This window comes from Sinocyclocheilus anshuiensis, unplaced genomic scaffold, assembly GCF_001515605.1.
Source record: "Sinocyclocheilus anshuiensis isolate Anshui unplaced genomic scaffold, SAMN03320099.WGS_v1.1 scaffold1477, whole genome shotgun sequence".
Lineage (NCBI taxonomy): Eukaryota > Metazoa > Chordata > Actinopteri > Cypriniformes > Cyprinidae > Sinocyclocheilus > Sinocyclocheilus anshuiensis.
The window spans coordinates 37,517-53,515 of record NW_015547710.1 but is presented as its reverse complement, the minus strand read 5'-3'; the positions used below and the strand labels follow the sequence as shown (position 1 = coordinate 53,515).

Genomic DNA, 15,999 nt, shown 5'->3' with positions numbered 1-15,999 from the left:
AAGTCAGCAGGAAGCTTTATTAAATAAACCTCATGTCAGCCCAGTTAGAAGTGAATCAGATCAATGTTTCTCTCTCTCTCTCTCTCTCTGTGAATAATTGCATTTGTGAGTTTTTGATGGCTGTGTTCTGTGCCATGTTCAGGGTGTTTGTGTTTGCGGATCCTGCAGTATTTTCCGAGTCTCTTAGCACTGTTCTAAAGGCTGACATTGAGGCTCAAGGAATGTTCCGGACCCCGTTGAGCTTGATGCGCTGTGTAGTGCAGCACAGTCTTCAGGCGGCACTGGGAGAGGATTGTCACGGGCCCTCTCTCAATGATGCTTTGCAGGTCAGTGATGTTGTCTAGAAAAGCTAGTTGAGGACTAGCATAGCCCAGAAGTTCACTAACAAATTTTAGATCCTGAAACTGACTAATGAATATCTAAGTATCCAAGTAATGCATACAGAGATAAAACATTATGATGCTGCATAAATGATACGATAACTTTTTCTGCACTTTTTTCATTGTTTGTTGAACATATCTGGTAAAACAATGTAATATAAGCTAGGCGCAATTGAAGAAGTTTGGGATCAGTAAGATTTTTTAAAATAAATTAATTTTATTCAGAAAGGATGCATTGAATTGATGAAAAGTGACTTTACATTGTTACAAATCATTTTTATTTTCATTGGGAACTTTCTAATCATCCAAAAAATCTTTTTTGAACATTAAGCAGCAGTCGGCGCCAATAGCCTTATGGGCAGCACGCCGACATAGAGCGCCATTGCGCAATGGGTGTCCCGTGTTCAAATCCCAACTCTAGGACCTTTCCTGATTCCGCCCCTATCTCTCTCCCACTTGGTTGTCTGTCAATTCTGATCTGTCTTGTCAAAATAAAGGCAAATTGGAAACTTGGTGTTATTTTAAAGGATGTGACACTGAAGACTGGAGTGACTGTAGTGAAAATTCAGCTTTGCTATCACAGGAATAATTTGCATTTTAAAATATATTAAAATATTGCTGTTTACTGTTACTTTATTATTCATCAAAAAAAGCAGCCTTGGTGAGCAAAAGAGACAATAACACAATAAAAATTCATACCGACCCCAAACTTTTGAATGGTAGTCCTGTAGTAGGTCCTGTTATGTATTTGTTATGTATCTGCATGTCTGTACATAGATCTGGTATGAATTATACACTTTTCTGATATACCCCATATGCCAGTCGTCCACAGTCACACTCAGAATTGATGTTTTCTAGGCAGCATCATTTATCACAGGCTTCTGTATGAGTAAGGGCCACGAGTACAAGTATTCATATGTTACATTTTGTCACAGCAACCAGCTGTGAATCAGAAATGATCCCTGGGACAGTGCAGCATGCCATTTGCTCTTACCTAGTCAAAAGTCCCTCTGCTAAAAAGTGTATGTGAAGAGAAAGGATTAATTATTCTAAATGAATAGGAAATGGTCTGTACCTACATTTAACCTGTGTATAACAGTCTAAGTACTCTATAATTTTAGTTGTGAGACTATACTATGATGGAGACAAAGGGTGATCATTTATTGCAGGTCAGCATCTCTCTGTCTCTGTCCAAACGTTAGCTGTCTGCAGTTTATTTTCAGAAAACTCAAAGCAACAGGACAGGACATCTACAGGACATCCCATATGTGTCTGTCTGAATTATGGCTGTATATTTGTGTGTGCATCTACATGTGTGATTTCATGCTGTGTGGCTTTCTGTGTAAGTGTTTGTGTGTCTGATTACCTGTCTGTGCATATGTCAGGATATGGACCAGGATGTGGAGTCGTACTTTAATGAAGTGCTTGCAACAGTAGACCAGAGCACAGATGGTAACAGAGGTGATCGGGGTCAGACCAGACAGAAACTACAAGAGTTATACTTACAGATCCTCCGTGACACCAAGAAAGGTATGCTACAAAACTATTCTATTCTATTCTATTCTATTCTATTCTATTCTATTCTATTCTATTCTATTCTATTCTATTCTATTCTATTCTATTCTATTCTATTCTATTCTATTCTATTCTATTCTATTCTATTCTATTCTATTCTATTCTATTCTATTCTATTCTCTACAAAACTATTCTATTCTATTCTATTCTATTCTATTCTATTCTATTCTATTCTATTCTATTCTTATCTACGCTCTCTCACAAACACAAACAAATACTCTTGACCAACTCCATCTGTACCAAAATAGCTTTTTTCCTCTAATAAAAGACCTAGATATTTTTTTTTTTTCCTCCTTTTTTGATATCCAACTTGTGTAGCCGGATCAGGAAGCAGGATTTGTTTGTGGTGTCATTGTGACGGTTTTGGGTTTCAGGTCTATTTTCCAGTGGCTCCCTGTGCTATGTTCCACTTCCCAATCCGGAGATGAGTTTCCATCTGTGGTGGGAGGAAGAGGAGCTCTGTAAGTGGGATTCATTTACAAAAATGTTTTGGCAGGGACTATTTGTACTAATAGTGTTTCAAGATAATTATAATTAATAAGTAATAATCAAAATTAGTTGTGTCAGATACTATTTGCACCTCAGTGTATTGTAGTAAAAGAGTACAACAGTATGCAGTAATAACAACATAGTCATTGCACAATTATTAAAATCATAAATGAATGCTTCCTTGTTGGGACCTTACTTGTCCCTATCCCTAAAGCCCTCCCTATACCTACCCCAACCTGCAGATCAGTAAAGGTGTCCTCATAGGTCCAGGAAGGACCACATCCAGTTTCAAGTATAGGCCTAGTAAATGCTTGTTAAAACCTTTATTTCCACTATTAAATACCCGTTAGTGCTTTATAAGCACATGTTGAATATTTTCTTATTTTTTAAATTTAATATAAACAAGCTGATATGTGATAGGAATACGTTTGGAATTGGAAAAAAATGGATTCGATCTTGCGCCAAATGTGACGAGTGTCCTTAACTCTCCATGTCTTTGTCCCAGCTACTGATTTGCTTTCTTTTGTTAGTGTGTGTGTTAGTGTTAATAGCCTTTGACAATGATTGATTGATTGATTGATTGATTGATTGCATTGAATGCATTGATTGACTACAGACTTTGGTCTCTTGGTGAATCTGAGCATAGTTTATGACATTGTTGAGATCTGAAACTCTAAAGGAGATTCCAGTGAGATTACTACACTGCAAAATAAATTTTTTTTTTTTTTTTCAAGAAACATAAGTACTTTTATTAAAGTCAGAAATTAGACATTAGAGTATAGCAAGACAAGTGTTTTTAGGGTTAAATCACACAGAAATAGATCTTAGCATACATGAATTCATCTAAACCCAAGAGAGTTGAGGCTATTCACAAAAATACAACATTTCTTTTCATCCTGTCTGCCCACAGGGAGAGAACTGGCCAAATTCATCCGTTCTGGATCGTTCAGTGAAAGCCTGATGAGTTCAGAGGACTTCTATATGTCTGACTTACCCACAGACCTCAACTCAGACATGCCACGGTACTCTGTCATGTCGACGGACAGTGGTATAGAGCGTGACATGCAGGGACCTGAGGCTTCTGACATGGAATTTCCTGGAGGAAGAACCTTAAAGCCTGAAATTACCAGTGGGCGACTGTCACGGCGTGGAGGAATTAAGGTGAAGCCATCTGTCACCGACAGCATGGCTCTGATGCAGGACACACTGGAGGAGACGGGCATCGCTGGCAGCAGTGGCACACTGCAGAGGAGAGCAGGAAATAGTAGTACCACCTTGCCCAAGGAAGAACGGGACTACACTGCTAAAATAGTGGTGATGGGAGATGACCGGGCAGTGGGAAGGCTAGCCAGGGCATACTACTGGTTAAGGTAGGAGATATTACGGTACTGGTAAATTAATTCAGAAATGTCATTACATTTTCGGGAGTTGCATCTCATGACATTTTTTGTACATGAACTAACCTTGCCATATCACAATCATGTAAAATATCTGATATTTTCAGAGACATATTGAATTTGACACATAATCATGGGGGTCTGAAGTGGTCCTTTTCATGTAATTTTCTCGTTTTATGCTTTTTTGCATGTTTTCTGCACCACATGATTCTGTTGATTATACCAAATTATTTTTTTATATCAATAAGAGTGATGTTTTTTCTTAGAAATAATGATAAAAGATTTCACTAAACTACTTAAAGGGTTAGTTCACCCAAAAATGAAAATTAGCCCAAATTAGTTTTACTCACCCTCAAGGTGTATATGACTTTCTTCTTTCAGAGGAATCAAATCAGAGTTATATTTAAAAAAATGTCCTGACTCTTCCAAGCTTTATAATGGCAATGGGTGGCTGTTTTCATTCAACAGTCCAAAAGAAAGGGGGCGGGGGGGAATAAAGACCTCCTGTAGAAAATCAATTAATTTTTGTAAGAAAATTATCCATATTTCAAAAACGCTATAAACCGTTTTCTCTAGCTTGCGCTAAATGTCGTACAAAAGAAACTGTCATCTGAAAAAAGAAAGTCATATACACCTAGGATGCCTTGAGGGTGAGTAAATCACGGGCTAATTTTTTATTTTTGGGTGAACTAACCTTTTAATAAGGTTACGCTTGTTCATTATAATGTAATACAGTTGTTTGGACAGTTGTATCTGACATTTTTGGAATTACTTGACTTGAAGGGGACAAGTTAATATTCCTGAAAAAGGCTTGAAACAGTGACAACATTCAAATAAACTCTCGATTAAAAGTAACTTGGCTTGTGGGGTTGGTATAGAATAAACATACTGTACAGAGTACAGACCCTACAAACCGATCATTTCAATTATTATCTATTGAAGAAGCCTCTTATTTCTTTGTAATAAGGACGTTTTCTGTATGTTTCCTTGTTCTAAGACCATCAGATCCCTAAATGCTTTCACACCTTTGTGTTTAGGGTTCTGTTATGATTGAATTAAGTTTCGAACAACAACATTTTGGCTTTGCTTCACAGGAAACGGGAAGCCAGGAGACGGTTTCTTACTATGAAAGTCAACCTACAGATGTACTACATCCCTGTTGCTCGCCAGTCGTCTACATCCTCTCCTGTGAAGGTAAATACCCTTTCCTTCTCTTGGAAACTTCAGCAAGTGTACTGAGATGAATACTGATTACTTTCATCAAAAAAAGTGTCTTCCATTTTTAGCAGAACTAGCATGATCTTACAGAATATCTGTTTTAGGAGAATCTGCCCTCTACAAGCAATAACATCTGTGCTCTCGGCTCTTATCTTGGAATGGTGGATCCGTGGTACGATTGCAATGTCTGTAGTCTTGGACAGATGATTCCTGATCTTGCAAGAACGGTATGTCAAAAGATGGACAGATATTTAGAATATTAGCCATACTTTGGTAAGAAATATAAGCGTACATGTATTTTTAGGAGATTATGTCAGTCAGTATGGAATGAGGAAGTTTGAAAGTTTCTCTTTCAGGTATTTTTTTTTTTCTAGCATTTCCTTGTGTAAATGCAAAGCTAGCAACTGTTGATTGTGAAAAACATGTTCCACTTACCAAATTTGGCTTACACATTAATTTTTTCCAAAAGTGTTAGGCTGTTTATTGATTTGTATATTAAGAAGTTTGTGAATAGTTTAATCCCAGATATATTTACATTACCATGCTCATGACATATCTGCAGATAAGCATACTTTTGTAAGGTCCACACGATTGGCCCTACGGAGGTATCCAATGGTGGATGAAGGTTTCCTGCGTGTTCGGTCATTTCAGTGCGCAAAGTTATTACATTTAGGTTCAATTCAAATCTGACTCCATTTTATTATCTAATCTGACTCCATTTATTCACTGCATTTGAATTAGAATGTTAATTATTATTGTTCATTTATAGGATATTTTATCTAGACATCTGATTATTCTATTTATTCTTTAATATTATTGTACTCGTTCATTCGGGTGCTCATGTCGCTCAAAGATATCACTTCGGCCGTTAGCGTATCTTACGGTCACATTCTCGTCAGTCTTGGTTATTAGACAGAGGTAATTGGCTAATACTTTAGATGGCGGCTCCTATGCTTGCTCATTCTAAAAGTACTTTTAATTAGCCCCCATAGATTTGTACACACTTGAATAAAGCAACATTATTTCTAGTCAGAGGTCACGACCACTACTATAGATATAAGCCGACCAACATTACTTACCCTGGCTTTGGTATGGTCATGCCATGGTTTCCCCATGTACACTTAGATAGAATAATATTACAATAAACAGAGGTTAGGCTCACACTATTTAGGCTGGTTGAACAACATCCAGTTGACCTAAACGGAAATTCCCTATAAGCCCCTACAATCTAAGTACACTTGAACTAATACCAAGTGTTAGCCGGATTTCTAAAGATACAGTTGGTGTGCCCTATGCTCCATCTCAACTGAATTTTAGTCCGTTACTAACCTGACGCAGGAAGTGCAGTAACAAGGATACAATGTAATCTACTAGAGTCAATAATTACAGAGTAAAACAGAATAAAATAAAATGAAACAATTTATTATCAGTTAGGTAAATAGGCAATATGCCGATTACATAGCCAATTTTAAGAGATTAAATCATATCAATACAAACATCAAACTCTCAAAGATAAATCTAAGAGTAGAAGATGCATACCTGACCTTAGAAAATACTCTCTTTAAGTACACTTAAGTTATCTTTTATTTCTTTAATGTATTTTATCTGCAAGTACAGTTTTTTTTTAAATACATAAGTACACTACAAGTGCACATTCAAGTCATCAAACATCACTCCCAAAGAATGATGTCAGTATAACTTTAAATTATAATTAATTTAAAATGCAAATGGTTTTGTTTTGTTTTATTTTTAATCTTACAGTCCAGCACTGGCAAACCACAAGAATCTGACCTTTTCTTAGCTGACGTCATCTCCTATTACGTGCGTATGGGACAACAGCCGGTGTACTTCAACATGTACTACATTAAGGTGAGAATGAATGCCCTTTTGTACTGTTTTACGTAATTAGTTTTTTTCAGCTATAATGGCATGAGTTTCAGGTGTAATTTAGTCACCAAGTAAGTTTGCATGTAGAAGAAACACGTTTTTTTTTTTTTTTTACTCTGAAGTTTGCAATAAATATGTTATACACAAATAAGCATAAAAGATGTGAAAGCAGTATAAAAAGAAGAGAAAGTACTGAGCCACAGTTCAAGCTCAGAAGGTCAAGCTGTTTAAGTCCTTATTTAAGCTGTTGAATGATCTACAGAACACTTTTTGAAATATAACATACCATTCTTGTTTTTATTTTATATTCTATTTTTTGCAGATTTACTTTTCCAACAAGTCCAAAGAACCTGTGGAAGAAGTTTTTGTCACAGACCTGGAAGTGGATTTTCCAGAGTTTAGAAAGGCCCAAGCTGCACATAAAGGTATTCAATAAACACATTTGGGATAAGTACAGCCATTGCCACCCCAAATTTAGGCCAGCAGTTCATTCAGCCAATATTTACAGGCAACATTCTTTCCTTAGACACTGTCAAACAGAGGAAGATGCCTGCCGAGCTTTGTGGAGCACTGATCTCGTTTAGCTACTTAAAAGTAAGTATCACTTATGCTGTCTTTGTTGTTATCAGAGTATTTTTCATGTACCTTGTCACATGCAATACGACTGGTGTTGCTGATTGGTCGGTTTTCCAGTCAGTGACGTTCTTAAGTCACAAAGAAACATTCAGGATTTTTTTCTAGAATTAAAAATTAAGTGACCAGCAAATTTAGTTGACCTCATATGGCCCTTCACATTCCTTTTAGGTGTCGCTAAGCAACAGGGAGGTTGAGAGAGGGTTCTCACTCAGAACCACAGGCGCCCAGATTTCAGCAATACCACAAAACAAAACTGAAGGTAAAGTTACATGATTTGACTGAAAAGGTATTTGTTTTTGTTAATCAGTTTAGATAAACATTAACTTCAACCTGAACAATTTTAAATAAATCACTATTTTACTTCCCACTTTGTAGATCTCAACTGTCTCATGGTCACTTTCAGTGACACAAAGCCAAAGAGTATCACGGTAGGTCTGGCTAAGCCAAAACTGTAAAAAATTAGAAAAGTACATACTTTTCTTTCTTTTCTTTCTTTTTTTTGAAAACATATTTTTTATATATTTTAGTATCTATCTATCTATCATCTAGACAGTCTATCTAGACAGACAGACAGACAGACAGATAGATAGATAGATAGATAGATAGATAGATAGATAGATAGATAGATAGATAGATAGATAGGGATAAATAATCTGTTTGTATGGTTTTTTTAAAGGGATGGTTGATTGCGATTTCACTTTTTTAACGTTAGTTAGTGTGTAATGTTGCTGTTTGAGCATAAACAATATCTGCAAAGTTACGAAGCTGAAAGTTAAATGCAAACGGAGATATCGTCTTTTAAAAGTCTGGCAGTTTAATGCCTACAAAAACGGCTCGTAGGGACTACAACGAGCTACTTCCCGGGTTAGTGATGTCACAAACCCTGATAAACCCCGCCCCCGGGAAAATGCAACAATGGGGGCAAGGCCATGTTGCGCTGCTTTAGAGAAGAGGAAGAAAAAACTAGGGGTGACATAGCTATGAGAAGCGTTATACATGGACGTGCGTGCAGTTGCCGTACTGTATTAAAGCTTTAATCAGGATAAAACCCGTATATTAAATGCTAACAGAAGCAGTAGCATTTACAAATAACAGCATATCTAAAAGTATGAGACAACAACAAACAAAAAACATACCATTAAGAGCCGTGCTTGCACAGGTTCTGCGCGATCTTCTTCACTAATATTCTCTGGGTCTCAATCGGGCTCGAAGCAATATAGACGACGTCATTGTTTACAATACAACCGGAGCACATGCTGCTGAGGCAATAGGAGAAGGGACAGAGCGGTGTGGAATAAAGGTAAATTATGTGAAAAATAATGTTGTTTTTTTTTTAAACGAAGTATTAACACATTAGACTGCACCCCATAAACACAATCAAGCCTAGAAAAAAAAACAGTCAACCACCCCTTTAACTCTCTACTTTTATGTTGTTGGATTGTAACTGTGAAGCGTTTTAGCTTGGCTGTCATGAGAAGTAAATGCAACTTATATCTGATTAAGTTCAGATATTTATGCTGTGATTTGTTTCATTTTTTAGGAGACAAAAATCAGAACATGCAATTTTAAATTGAAGACGCCAGACAAATCAACTTTCACAGTACGTTTGGACAAAGACTTTCGTAGGAAATTTATGAACGTTGAGAGGTGAGAAATCAGTGCTTTTTCTGCTCATGTTATCATTTTAATTAAGAGGTTCATTACCTACACTACCATTCAAAAGTGTGAGGTTGGTAAGATGTTTTAGTATTTTGGAAAGAAGTCTCTTATGCAGCCCTATACCAAGGGCTATACCATATATTTTATTTGTTCAAAACACAGTGAAAACAGTGGTTCTTCAGATTATAAAAAGGTAAGAAAGAAATGGTTCTTTAAAGAACCTTTGACTGAATGGTTCTTTATGGAACCAAAAACGGTTCTTCTATGGCATCGCTGTGAAGAACATTTATTTTTAAGAGTGTATTGTAAAATATTATTACTATTTCAAATAACTGCTTTTTAATATAATTAAAAATATAATTTATTCCTGTGATGGCAAAGCTAAATTATCAGCAGTCATTACTCCAATCTTCAATGTGACATGGTCCTTCATATATCATTAAAATACGTTGATTTGCTGCTCAAGTAACAGTTTTTACTATTGTCACATTTCAAAAGTACAGCATATTATTTGTAATAGAATTTTTTGTAACAACAAAACAATTTTGCTGTCACTGTGCTTGTAACCCTCCAAAGAGAAAGGAAAACTTGAAATCGCATCATATGACCCCTTTAATGTATCTTTGCAAAATAAAAGTATTACGTATGAAAAAAAACTCTTACTGACCCCAAACTTTTGAACAGTAGTGTACAGTATTCTTACAAAAATTTGATTAACTTGATTTAAATAATAATTAAGACATATAATTAGAATAAAGAATAAAACATGCCTTCTTCTGGTCTTAGAGTGATACAGATTAGATGAAACATTGATTTCTTTGCATTGTTCTATATTTTCTAACACAGCATTGAGGTTGCTCCATGTCGAGACCCTGGATATTACGTTCAAAAATCCTTGAAGTCAAAGTTCATGGCAGAAGGTAATAGTGATGCTGGACTGAGCAAATACATGAGCAAAGGATTGACTCTGCCCATTAACACATTTGCTGGAATAATCGACTAAATGAACAAGGATCGGGATGGAGGCTGCTAGCTGTCAACATAAAGGCCAGTTCTGAACTCTTGCAGTATGTGTATTGTGTTTTAAACAATGCACTGTGCAGTAGTGTCGCCATGTGATCAAATGATCAGCTAAGACACTTCACCAAGCAGGTTTTACTGCAATATATACTTTTATCTGTGAATCACAAGTTGATCGGTCCAGGAAGTATTTTAATGTGTAACACAGCTAACTCACTAACACTAATGCAGGCATGGTATTGAGTTTCCCAAAGACGTAGGATTTACTTGAACTTGTTTTCTGCTTTAACAATCAACCTGTTCCTTAATATGTACACATAGAGAGAATTCTCCACACACTGCCAGGCTTTCATCTGGATTTTCCAGCAAAAAATCAGAGTAACTGTTTATTACAGTATAATGCAGGTGCAGTGGTTAGTATGTCTGTATAACATAAAATATATGCCATATGACCAAGTGTTTCAGAGAAACTGACATTACCTTAATGATTTGCACTTCTTTGATACATTCTTTGTTTTATGCTTTTATTTTTATCCCACTATACATGTTTACAAATTTAGGACCTTCCATAAGAAGGTTTTATAGCATCAAAAAAATGTTTAAAATTAAAAAGCATAAAGGATATGTATTTTAATTACTGTCTATGAACAGCACTATTGTTACACAAAAGGTTCAAGCTTTGAAAGGTTGTGTTGTGCATTAAGCTGGTCAAGAGTCAAAGTCTTTCTTTAACACAATAATTAGTGGTGCGAATATTTTAATCTTCCTTACATCAATCTCTGTACATTCTGATTTATATTTTGGGGTTCTTTTCCAGCGGTTCTGATCTGATGCCAATAATCTCAGTCTTCCGGTTATGCCAGGCATTTATTTTAAAGAACAAACATGATCACAATAATATGATTATCCAACCTAATTCAGTTCTATTTATTTTAGATGTATGGCATTAATTTATGCCAAACGTGATTTGACCTCTTGTTTTGTAAATATTGTGATTTGATTTTGTAAATAAATATGCTAAATAAATGTAGCATTTTCAAATTATTGCAACAAACTTGAGTCCAGATTTATTAACACAGTTACGATGTTTAAAACTTTTAATTTTTATAAAAAAAATTTTTTTTTTTTTTTTTGAAGAAGAATAAGCATTAGGAAATAAACTTGAAGGTACCCTGACGGCACAAAAATGTTGTTGTTGTTGTTGTTGTTGATGATGATGACCACAAGATGTCGTCAAGGAGTCAGGAATAGCAGTGTAATTTCTGCCGCTGCGTAATGATGTCTAGTTATCCACAGCCGTCGCTATTTTCCTCAGCAACGAGAACCGCTGGATCTGCAGCATTTTTTTTAGCGAGCTCTCTTGCTTTGCCTGTCTCAACTAAGTCAGGATATTCGTAGAAGATTAGGCTTCAGTGGAGTGTGATGGATGAAAAGCGCAGAGCATCCTGTCAGTATGGGTCCCTGAAATGCACGAAATGGAAAACAGATGTGGACCAAACAGGTATCCCTACACCTCTCTGTATCAAAACCTGTCAAAACGTATTGGTGAAAGGTATAGTAGACTATCACACACTTGCATTCTCTTCTCCATTGGGGTTTGTGCAGATTGAATGTCACAGGTGGAACTTCTGCTGCTGTAAAGAATGAGTTCAGCTTGAAAAGTGTTATGCTGAGATCTGAAAACAGCCGACTCTCATAATTTAGCCATTAATAACTTAAATGCTCTACATGGAGATATATTTTGTGTAGACTGCATGCTGTGGTGACTTTGAAATGGAAAGGAGATTCAGGATAGAAGAACATGCCTTTTCCAGAGCTTTTGTGGAGTTTACGGTGTCATACTGGCTTTATTGCATTTGCTAAAATGCTCTCGCAGAACAGCACCTTCTGCTGCTTTCAGAAGCTCAGTTACTGAACCTTAATAATAAAGTTTTGCAAAATAAACTTATGGAGATCATCCGGGTAAAGCAACTGTGGTCCATTCAAATCAATTCCAGGGCTTCATTATCGAGGGGTGAGAACCAGAAGGGCGTAAGTGACATTTTGGGTGAAATGGAGATATAAAAGTATACTGTCATCCATGAGTGTACAAATTTTTATTATAAATGATTGAAATCAGTGCACAAAATCAGATCAAACTATGCTAAATTTTTGTTTTGGCCCTCCTGTAAAGTTGGTGAAATGTCACTTACGCCTTTCTGGTTCTCACCCCTCGTTATCAACTGTATAATTAAAAATAAAGTAACTATAATTAATAATAATAATATTTTTTTCACAGAAAAAGACTGTAAAAATTCTACAATAAAAATCTGTCAATTTGTTAACTGTTAGTTATCTTACCACATGGTGAAAAATTGTACTTTTACTGTAAAACGCAGTCAAATTTAGGGTTTTTGAAAGTAAGAACTATGAGTTTCCATGTCATTTATGGTGAAAAAGAATTAAAATAACATTCCTGGAAGTCCCTGCGTGACACATCACAAATTTTATTTAAATGTTTTTTTCTTTCTTTTATTCTTCACTTGTTTTTATTACATGTCTAACCAAGAAATTCCTTTTGCAGCACTTACTGAGTTCTTCTATGCACTGTACCACATTAATTCTACTGCTTTCTCACTCAGTCGAGCACATTTGAATGATTTTCCTTTATGAATGCCTAACCTGACATAAAAAGCCTCAATGCTTCAGTGGAGTTGTTAACTTGCACATGAAGGAGCAACTTGCCTCTTGGCACTGATTTTTGAACAGCTCTTTTCGCAAGAATATTTGATTTAAATGTTCTAGTGTCATCTTAGATCAGTACCTGTCCTGAAGAAACACTTATTTATTTAAGATCAATATTAGTTTTAAATTTAGGTTAAAAATATATGAAAGTATAAAGGGAAGTATGTATTTTAGGTGCTGGTCAACATTTTTTCACCAAATTTTATTTAAAATTGTTAAATGGTCTGACAAAAAAAAAAAAAAAAAGCTGCTGGAACAGAGAAAAAAAAATCTCCAAATGGCCAAATATTGGCTGATTAATTACCCTTACCAAAAAGTAGTGTACTTCAAGTTTATTTTATTAAGTATACTTAAGTAAAGTTCAAGTATATTTTTAAGTATACTTTATGTAGCAAGTATACAAATATCAGTGTAGTAGTAGTATACTTGTAAGTGTACTATTTCAATACTCCTTGGGACTAAATTGGCCCACTTTCTAGTATATAAAAGTATACTTTTAAGTATACTTTAAGTATAACAGTAGTAAACTTTAAGTACACAACTAGTTTACAACAATATTTTTAGCTTGTACTGCAACTATACTGTGATACGGTTCAAGAGGGTGGAAGGAAGACAGGGTCGGCGTACTGGGACGCGAGCTTTATTTAAAGTCTCTGGGTGCACACAACGGAAAACGGCGCTCACTGCGCTTTCAATCTCTCAGTCAATAACTCATAACACAACTCGACTATGTTTCGTGCTCCAATAACCCGTCTCCCCGGGTGGCTCGCGTTCCCAGTCAGTCTCCTCTCTATACATGCTCCAGGTGGCCCCTTTTATCCGGTCTCTCCGCACCAATTACTGAAACGAGACACAGGTGTTTGTCATTTGCGCTTGACGTACTTACGCACCGCTCGTCTCCTGCCTCTCTCTCCCGATGCAGACCTCGCTGAACCACGCCCCCCTCGCCACATACCCCCACCACCCGACTCAGGCCGGGGAGACCTCCGAGAATTTGAAGGGTTGCAATGCTAGATACCAACGGGTGATCCGCGCGTTGGTATCCTTCATGCGGTGGAGCCAATGCAGGGGCGTGTGGTCCGAACAGAGGGTGAACTCCCGTCCCAGGAGATAATAGCGGAGGGTGAGGACGGCCCATCTGATCGCCAGACATTCCTTCTCAATGGTGCTGTACATCGTCTCCCTCTTTGAGAGCTTCCGACTGATGTACAGCACCGGCCGTTCCTCCCCCTCTATCTCCTGGGACAGGACCGCTCCCAGCCCCCTGTCCGACGCGTCAGTCTGCAATAAAAAGGGGAGAGAGAAGTCAGGGGAGTGAAGGAGCGGCCCGCCACACAGAGCAGCCTTTACCTGGGTGAAAGCCTGCTGGCACTGCTCCGTCCACTGGACCGGGTCTGGTGCTTCCTTTTTAGTGAGGTCAGTCAGCGGGCTGGTGAGGTCCGAATACTTAGGTACAAACCTTCTATAATATCCCGCCAGCCCCAGGAACTGCCTCACCTCCTTTTTGGTCTTGGGTCTCGGACAGGTCGCAACTGCTGCCGTCTTATCAATTTGGGGACGCACCTGTCTGTGACCCAAGTGGAAGCCCAGATACCTTACCTCCACACGCCCAACCGCACACTTTTTCGGGTTGGCCGTCAGCCCGGCCTCCCTCAGCGATCTCAGGACCGCCCGCAGATGCTGCATATGCCGCTGCCAGTCGTTGCTATAAATCATAATGTCATCCAAATAGGCAGCGGCATACGCAGCATGTGGCCGGAGGATCCGGTCCATGAGCCGCTGAAAGGTGGCCGGGGCCCCGAACAACCCGAAAGGAAGCGCTACGAATTGGTGTAATCCAAACGGCGTGGTGAAGGCCGTCTTTTCTTTGGATATTGGTGATAAGGGGATCTGCCAATATTCCTTCGTTAAATCCAGTGTCGAGTAAAATCTAGCAGCACCCAGCTGATCAAGCAATTCGTCAACTCGCGGCATTGGATACGCGTCGAACTTCGACACAGCATTAGGCACTAAAACTATCGGGCTCGCCCAATCACTGTTGGATTCCTCTATTACTCCCATATCTAGCATTGCCTCTAATTCAGTCTGAACTACTTTTTTTTGTGTTCAGGCAGCCGATACGGCCGGCTGCGCACCACCACGCCCGGCTCGGTCTCAATGTGGTGCTGGATGAGGTCCGTGCGACCAGGCAGGGGCGAGAACACATCTGCAAACTCGGCTTGCATCTTGGCTACATCAGTGAGTTGGGAGGGCGAGAGGTGATCTCCTCCCGGGGCCAGAGCAAGAGATTGACTTTTGGTGTTCACTTCTGGCCCGAGATCTTCCTCTCCGCTCACCGCCATCGTCAACATCACTGATTCCACCTCGCTCCATTTTTTAAGGAGATTCAGATGGTAAATCTGATGTGCTCCGCTCCTGTCTGAGCGCACTACGTCATAATTGAGATCTCCAACCCGCCGTGTGACCTCAAAGGGTCCTTGCCACTTATTGAGATCTCCAACTCGCCGTGTGACCTCAAAGGGTCCTTGCCACTTGGCGAGTAATTTGGAACTAGAAGTTGGGAGTAATACGAGTACTTTCTCTCCCAGTGTAAATTTGCGCAATCTGTCTCCCCTGTTGTACAACTGGCTTTGTCTGCCCTGAGCCTGCAACAAATTCTTTGAGGTCCTTGTAGACCAGGAGGTTCTGGACCGGCAGCTGTTGTGAGGCAACCTGCGCTTCCCCCGACAGCAAGGGGAATGAGCCGCACTGGCCAGTCCTCCTCGGGCCACCCCCGGCCTCTGCCGACCTCTCAAATAGGTCCAGGAACACCTCCGGGTCGTCCTGGGGACCCATCTTGTGGAGAGGCACATGGGCGGGTGGTGCTGGGGCTGATGTAGGTCCCGCAGCCCGAACCTCCCGGTCAACCCAGCTCCGGAACAGCTCGCGGTCTTCCTGCTGGGCTTGAATGAGGGCTCGGAACCGCCGCTCCTGATCGTCCCTCAGGCCCAGCAGTGCCTGATGGTGCTCCTGGG

The 15,999-nt window shown here is 38.7% G+C and overlaps 2 protein-coding genes across 6 annotated transcripts in view; both read left to right on the top strand.

Moving 5' to 3' along the window:
* The window catches only part of LOC107704003 (phosphoinositide 3-kinase regulatory subunit 6-like), an 18,070-nt gene extending 6,781 nt beyond the window's left edge, over window positions 1–11,289 (top strand). For all 5 annotated transcript variants that reach the window (XM_016506822.1, XM_016506821.1, XM_016506820.1 and 2 more), the window contains 13 exons: window positions 143–326; window positions 1,766–1,910; window positions 2,330–2,416; window positions 3,355–3,814; window positions 4,936–5,035; window positions 5,164–5,286; window positions 6,821–6,928; window positions 7,269–7,371; window positions 7,473–7,540; window positions 7,751–7,841; window positions 7,958–8,010; window positions 9,123–9,229; window positions 10,088–11,289. In XM_016506822.1, the coding sequence (XP_016362308.1) occupies window positions 143–326; window positions 1,766–1,910; window positions 2,330–2,416; window positions 3,355–3,814; window positions 4,936–5,035; window positions 5,164–5,286; window positions 6,821–6,928; window positions 7,269–7,371; window positions 7,473–7,540; window positions 7,751–7,841; window positions 7,958–8,010; window positions 9,123–9,229; window positions 10,088–10,244 (1,786 nt within the window). In that variant the 3' untranslated portion in view covers window positions 10,245–11,289. The remainder of the gene's footprint in view (window positions 1–142; window positions 327–1,765; window positions 1,911–2,329; window positions 2,417–3,354; window positions 3,815–4,935; window positions 5,036–5,163; window positions 5,287–6,820; window positions 6,929–7,268; window positions 7,372–7,472; window positions 7,541–7,750; window positions 7,842–7,957; window positions 8,011–9,122; window positions 9,230–10,087) is intronic.
* A 289-nt stretch (window positions 11,290–11,578) lies between these two features.
* pik3r6a (phosphoinositide-3-kinase, regulatory subunit 6a) overlaps window positions 11,579–15,999 on the top strand; it is a 15,949-nt gene continuing 11,528 nt past the window's right edge. Inside the window, exon 1 of the mRNA XM_016506818.1 lies at window positions 11,579–11,762. Coding sequence (XP_016362304.1) covers window positions 11,684–11,762 — 79 coding nt within the window. The 5' untranslated portion in view covers window positions 11,579–11,683. The remainder of the gene's footprint in view (window positions 11,763–15,999) is intronic.